General features: G+C 34.4%; 1 protein-coding gene across 2 annotated transcripts in view; it reads left to right on the top strand.

Annotated features, from left to right (window-relative positions):
• LOC106461024 (transcriptional activator cubitus interruptus-like) overlaps window positions 1-6,473 on the top strand; it is a 92,986-nt gene extending 86,513 nt beyond the window's left edge. For both annotated transcript variants that reach the window (XM_022387833.1, XM_022387832.1), the window contains one exon: window positions 1,239-6,473. In XM_022387833.1, the coding sequence (XP_022243541.1) occupies window positions 1,239-3,823 (2,585 nt within the window). In that variant the 3' untranslated portion in view covers window positions 3,824-6,473. The remainder of the gene's footprint in view (window positions 1-1,238) is intronic.
• Window positions 6,474-7,329: the final 856 nt, after the last annotated feature.

Here is a 7,329-nt window from a genome sequence, read left to right as displayed (position 1 = left end):
TACGTAGTTAGTAGAGTAGGTGGGGGGGGGGGGAAAGGTCAAGATGCCACAGTAAAGCTATAATTTAGAGTTTTTGGTCAATTAATTACTCATCCATATTTTGGCCAACTTCCATAGGATTTGGTACAAAGATACTTTTTTACAGGTACCATATATATACATACATACAGAATGTGGGATATGCCTATTTTTGGTCATTTTATGGGGGGGGAGCAAAAAGTTAAATAAAACCATAATTTTGGGGGGTTTGGTCAATTATTTAGCTTTGGTTTGACCAATTTATATGGAATTGTGTGCAAAAATACTCTTTACAGGTCACAAACAGAGACATAGACAATTTTGGAATTCTTGTCTTTTGCTCAATTTTTCATCAAGAAAAGTACAATTTGGGGTTTTCATGAACTATATATGTGTATGTCAATCCACTTACATGGGATTTGGTATAAAGATACCTTCTTGCAGATCCCAAACAGTGATATAGACAGTTTTCGATTTTTCTGCATTTTTTCACAATTTTTCTAGAGTCAAAATTGGCCATATTGGGATTGTGTAGTGGAAACATGTTGCATTCACCTGCAAATATTGGCCTCTTTAATTGTAAGTTAAGTTTGCTGTTTTATTGCCAGAACATTATTTAGTAAATTCTTCAATTACATAGTTATTACTTCTATGCATAGTTAGTTAATTGTTTTATTTAATACATTAAAAATATACTTCTGTGTTCGTACAGTGAAAACCCTTTCCAACTATAGCCTTTTCTATGATTTTATAACTTAGTTCATAGTTTGCTTAACACAGTTTCACACTGGCCATTTCCCATATATTATTCTTAATAAAGTAACCGGTACCTTCTTATAACTTATATTATGAAGTAAAGGTCAAATTATTTACTTATGAAATTAACTAACAGAAAGCATTTAGAAAAAAAACAACTTATAAATTTAAGTATATTCATTGTTTTAATTTTTTTTCTATCCTAAGTAAACTAGAATTTGTGTGCTATGACTTTTCTTTAAAAAAGTTTTTTGAGACATTACAATGTGGAGGTAGAATAAATCTTCTGACAATGGTTTTACTAACTAATATAGTTAAAAACCATAAACATGCAGTAACTAAAAATTCATGCAATTCAAAGAAATAAAAAGTAGTATCAATGGATAGATGAAATTTGGAGATAAATTTAGAAAGCTACAAATAAGCATTGTTGAAATTTATTAATTCACTTTTCTTTTCTTCAGGTTGTCAATCTCAGCAGACTACCTTAACCACTAGGAGAGACAGTAGCAGCACACTTAGTTCTTTCTATGGCAGTATGGGCTCTGATAACAGCTCTCAACCAGTCAGCAGTGACATTTCTGGGAGACATGAAAGCCAAGAATCTTGTGCCTCTCAGAGTGTTGTTGGCCTCAGTTCTCCTTATGATCCTATCTCTCTTGGCAGTTCATGTCATTCAAGTGAAGTCGATGGTTTGACAGGTTTGTCAGCAGGTATGACAGCACATTTGCAGAAGCTTCACTCTCGTGCTTTAGTATCCCAACACCTGATAAACACAAACAACTTGGTTGTACAGAGACAGAGCAATTCTAGTGATGGAAGGTCTACCAGAGGATCTCAAACCAGCATCTCAACCAGAAATCAGTTTCCTGCAGAAGTACTAACACATTCAAGTTGCCAAACCAATGAACCACTAAAGCCTATTACCCAAAACAGAGGTGCTCCACCTCATGCCTGCAACATTAGTAGACTTCAACCATTACCACCTATTGGTCAGTCAAGATGTAATAAAGGTGAAGAACAGTCTATGGGACAAGTAAAACAATTTCATCCCAACCATAATGTTGTTCTGGAGGACTGGGCAGAAGATAAGCCTATTGAAGCAAACCAGGATCTTGTAATTCCTGATGAAATGGAGCACTACCTCAAAGAAACAGCTGAACAAACAAAAAAGGGTGGTAATCGTCCATCTTCACGACTGAGCCAAGCTGTGTCCAGTGTCAGTCAATATGACGATCTTTCTCAGCAGGCTTCACACCACAAGAAATTCCAGAATAGAGATAACCCAGAGTGGGTGACAATGTCACATAGTACTGGTCAAAAATTTGTCCCTAAACCAACATACAGTGAAGATACTGCATCTTCAACAAGCAAGAATACAAACACACCACAGAGTCACCAACAAGGTTCTCATGTTCCACAGCCAATTGCCCAGTACTGTTGTAAGAGTTCTCACACTCACCAGTCAACTTTGGAAACTTGTCAGCAAAATGTTTGCATTCCTCAGGTCTATCAGCAACAATCCCAATATTTAAATCATCACTCATGCAGCCATGAGATTAAACTCTGTCAATCTCAGTGGGAAACTGAAACAAGCCATGATGCTACTCACTCCAGCCTCTCTAAAGCTCAGGTCCCTAGAACTGACTGCTATTCTTTAAATGGTAACAATAGTCAACTTGGAGTTTCCTGCCAACCAGTGGCAGAAAATAATCCACCTAAAGCTTCTGTAACTAAGCAAAGCCCATTGAATGTGCAGCAATTAATGTTTACTCATAATCAACCAAATAGTTATTTGTCTCATAATGATCCTTACAGTAACTACATTCCTCAGACTTGCCACCAGATGTCTGTGGGAATGAACACAAATGGAAACTCTTTACAGAGATCTAACTGGTCATTAAGTCAATACTGTTCATCTAACAATAGCTTGAAGGATCAGATGTGTGGTCACATGAATCAGTGTCATTCTTCAGGTAATTCTTTCCATGGTCAGTTGGTTAAACAATGTCAACAAAACATTGGTTCCCCAAATCAGTTTGTTCCTCATACGGGTCAACAGTGCATTTCTGATAACATTTTTCAAAGCCAGTTAATAAGTCATGAGTGTCCTCCAAACAATGGTTTACAAAACCATAGGGGCCAAGTCATTCAACAAAATCCTTCTAATAGTGTAGTGGAGAATCAATTATGTCAACCATATCCTTCAAATAATGGTGTTCAGGGTCAATTTCATCAACATTTTTCATCAAAGAATGTTGTACAAGGCCACTCATTAGGTTATTCGTGCCATCTAGATAGTTCTCTTCACCCTAATAACAGTGGTCGACCATATTACCAACAGAATGTAGAAAATGAATCTTCTATTCACCCATTGATAGCTAATAAATCCCATGTTCAAGAAATCAAACAGATATGTCCTCTACAATCTTGTTCTGCCACAGGCCCACAAAAGAATTGCGAAAATGTGTCATATCAGCTCCCCAAAGACAAAGACTTTTCATTTGGTATGATGCTTCCTATTCATACACCCATTCAGCCTTCTTATTCTCATCTGACACAAGCCTGCAAATCTTGCTGCCGCTCCCAGTCTGAGATTCAGTGTAGAAATGTCAGTCAATCATCTCGGGCATCCATGCATTCTGATGCTTACCAGAGAACTTTGGAGTATGTTCAGCAGTGTCAACAGATGACATCCAGTAATGAGCAGTGTGTAGATAATGTAAACAATAGCTACCTCATTCCTGTTATACAATCTGTTAGTGAAAGCTCCTGTCAAAAGATAGAGCTCTCTCCAAGAGTCAGTAGCACAACAGATTGCCAAGATGGTCAGTTGCTACAAACTCGAAGCTTAAATAAAAAAGCAGACTATTCATCTTGCACCACCAGCCAAGCATCAGAAGTTAGCCAATGTTCACAAACTCCTAGTTGTCTAAATAGTAAACCCCATACCCCTTTCTTTACTACTAATAATATGGTGATTAATGACATGAGCTCATCTTTGACATCATTGATGGAAGAAACTTGTTACTTAAGGTTGATGCAGTAATTTAATTTGTGCCACTTCATCATATTTCTTTGTAAAAGAAAAAAAACTCTATGTCTTACCAGCTAGCTGTGGCTTTTTGGTTCTGTTAGGATCTTGGGAAGTATTGGTGTTTAATCATCCAAGCTATCCTAGTTGTTGGAAGGCTTACCAACATTTGTTTCTTGCCAAGTAGTGTAAATAATATGGTACATTTTTATGTACACAGTTTTGTATATTGAGGTTGGGATGGATGAGAATATTAGCTCTTGAAATGTTTGTGATGTTTTGTTGTCCAGGTTATTGTATGGACTCACCCCCACCCCTTTTCTGGGAGGATAACACATTATTAACAAGAGACCAAGATAAGCTGTTGCTTGAAAATTGATAATATCTGTGTGTGGTTTAAGTTTAGTTGTTTTCTTTGTAACATAATAGTGCCATTTTATTGCTTCTGTATATTTTCCTGCTCAGTATCATTTTTTCAAGGTACTGTATGCTGCTACTGTGCCAAATTCTCATTAAAAATGTTCATTTGATAAAAATGATTTTTAAAGCAAAGTTTCTATGAAATTTGAAAATGTATTTTAGAAGATTTTTAATTAAATTATGTTATTTGTTAAAGAAGACAAGTATACATTTTTCATGCCATATTTCAACACCCCATTTTGCTTCCCTTAATCTGATTGTTTGTGCTACGGAATCTTATTGTTATTGTATTTTCTAATCGTATTATTAGGGGTTTTATTATTGTATACAAAACGTTGTGTTTAAAGATAAGTCAATTTTCATATCAACAACTGGGCTAACTGTGTAGCAAATTGTGTACGTTTTTCAATTGTATATACATTTGTATAGCGAGTACGAAATGATGTTTATAAGACGCCTCAGATAATTCTATAATATGGCTGGTATTTGAAAAAACGGAAATGAGAAAGGCACCATTAATTTATTTGCTCGCATGTTTTGTTAAATCAAAGCTGTGTAAAGAGAAAAATCAAGACTTGATGTCAGAGATGTACAATAATTATCACCTTATTGTTATATTTCTTCTTCTTACACTAGAATATACTAAAGTTTTTTATCATTCCCGACTGTTTGAAGGTAAGCTTGACAATAGAAATAGGATAACATAGTTACTTTAAAGTCTAAACAATTCTGCCTATTAAATAGTCTAAATTAATCTGTACTGAAAGAAAGTATATGGTGTACAATACTTACATTTTATCCTTAGCTTAAACAATACCAGAGGTGTCCCTAGGCACTGGCACAAGGGACCCGTGCCCTCAATTATATTTGATAGTGCCCCGAATCCCCCAGTTGGTGTCTTGAAAAATCATTATAGAAAACCACACTGAAACACCGAAAATTCCTGCGAAAATTATGGGCTCAATCGCCGAATCTTTTAATCACCCAGCGACGCCTCTGATCAATACAGAAATATTTAACTTCTTTAGCAGATATAAACTTACATTAACCTTTAATAACACAAATTGAAACATGTTTTAGGAATTTATAAACTCTTAAGGACATTTTTGTGATTTAAATTTTTTATACTTGGAAAACCTTTGCTCATCAATATATTGTTCTACGAAGAAGCTTAAACTGCATTTGTTATTAGAATTAGTTTTTTTATCTATCACTTTTTTCCTGTGTTCTTATATATTGCTACAATAGGGCGTTTTGCAAAATCGGTAAAGTAATGTTACATTTTGACCAGCAAGAACTAAAATCAGCCTAAAAAAAACCTTTTCAACTTCATGTATGCTGTTTTGTAAAACTTGTTCGTTAGTTTGTTTGTAATTAAGCACAAAGCTGCACAATGGGCTATCTGTGCTCTGACCACCACGGGTATCGATACCTTGTAAGTCCGCAGACATACCGCTGGTCACTGGGAGGCTTGTTCGTTAGAAATTTCCATTAAGACTTAAAGTAGCTATTGAAGTTTTGTTTTATACTCAAATGGATGAATAGAACCTTTTTATATAGTAAATTTTTTAAAGTGAAACGTAAAAAGTTATTAACACAATCTTATCAAATTTTAAGCATTTATGAACAAGCCAGCACATCACACCTTTGTGCAGTTTTGTACGTATCATATATTTTTTTATCTTCGTTGAGGTACTTGTTTGAATGCCAATTTACAGAAAAACTTGTACGCTTGTATATTTCGAATATTCATATATACCTTTTACTTTACCATGTTTGTACAGCGAGTTACTGTTGTGTATCACAAAAACCACTTTATACCAGCAGCTGAAGTTCAAACGTATCGTAAGTGCCTTTTCTTGCTATGATAATCTAATGGTAGAGAATGAAAAAGTCAAAAGTATTTACAGCAAATATAAAAAGGCAGTAGGATATTTCAATATTTCGTCGTCTGCAATATATTCGATATTTTTTTTTATAAATGTTACTAATTAAATTTAAACAAATACCAAATTTTAATATAGTGTGTATTCACAGTTGTATATGAAATTTATACAGAAAGTGTTAACAAAAATAGTCGTTGAACTTTGTCATTATTCTACCATGATCGATGTATCGGTCTAAAATCAAAGAAACGTAATCATATGGTTTAGCTAGGAATGATTTTAACGCCTATATATTGGCATGGTTAGTTTTTTGTTTATGTTGGGTATACATGATGAAATAAACTGGAAGGTTGATTTTATGCATGTGTTGTTTTATGTATAAATATCGTAAAAATGCTAAATCTGTTATTCAATAGATATTTTACTTAATTGAGCATATAGAAGTTTACTACAGCGTCATTTATTTTTGCCGTAACTAATGCTTCTCATAAAAGTATATAAAATACAAAACCTACAGCAATATACTGAATTATCAACTCGCTCAAGGAAGCATATTAAAGATGTAAGTTGTTGACTTTTAAATGGTGAAGAGTGAAGTAAGCGACGTTAAACGGTCTGATTAAACATTTTGCAGTACAAAACACCAAGGACTCCATTTTCCAAGAAAAACAATGCATGAGGTACAAAACACCCATGGCTAATATGTTGAGGTTTTAATAAATTAGTACATATTGAGTAATAAAGTTTTTCTACAAATATGACAATCCTTCTAATAGAAGTATTTGTTGTTCTGAAATTCCTAGGAAGTTCATATAATTGTTTTTGTCGCTTTGGTTTGTACATGTGGTATTCTCAGGCACACTTATAATTTCCAGGTAATTGTAGTGTAGTAGTCTGAATTGTCAAAAGTGTCCTGCCAACAATTGCTTGTGAGTTAGCCTTCAGGCTTGATTGGTAAAGCACACATCGTTACCACAGTAGTTAAATTTGAGTATTCTACCTGTCCGAATTGAAGAAACAATTAAGTTAACAGTTTTAGCGAAAACACAATGCTTTTTTTACACACAAAAAACAAGCAAAAAAATACAACTCAACAGGTACGTGTACAGTGGATGAAAGACAGCACTTCTTTCTTGACTGCTTCTGTCCAAAGAAGCTCTGGGCGAAAATTTATCTCAATCTGAATAATAGTGAAAGATTTAAACACTATATATA

The sequence above is a fragment of the Limulus polyphemus genome, unplaced genomic scaffold, assembly GCF_000517525.1.
Source record: "Limulus polyphemus unplaced genomic scaffold, Limulus_polyphemus-2.1.2 Scaffold882, whole genome shotgun sequence".
NCBI classification, from domain to species: Eukaryota; Metazoa; Arthropoda; class Merostomata; order Xiphosura; family Limulidae; genus Limulus; species Limulus polyphemus.
This window is presented reverse-complemented; position numbering and strand designations above follow the sequence as displayed.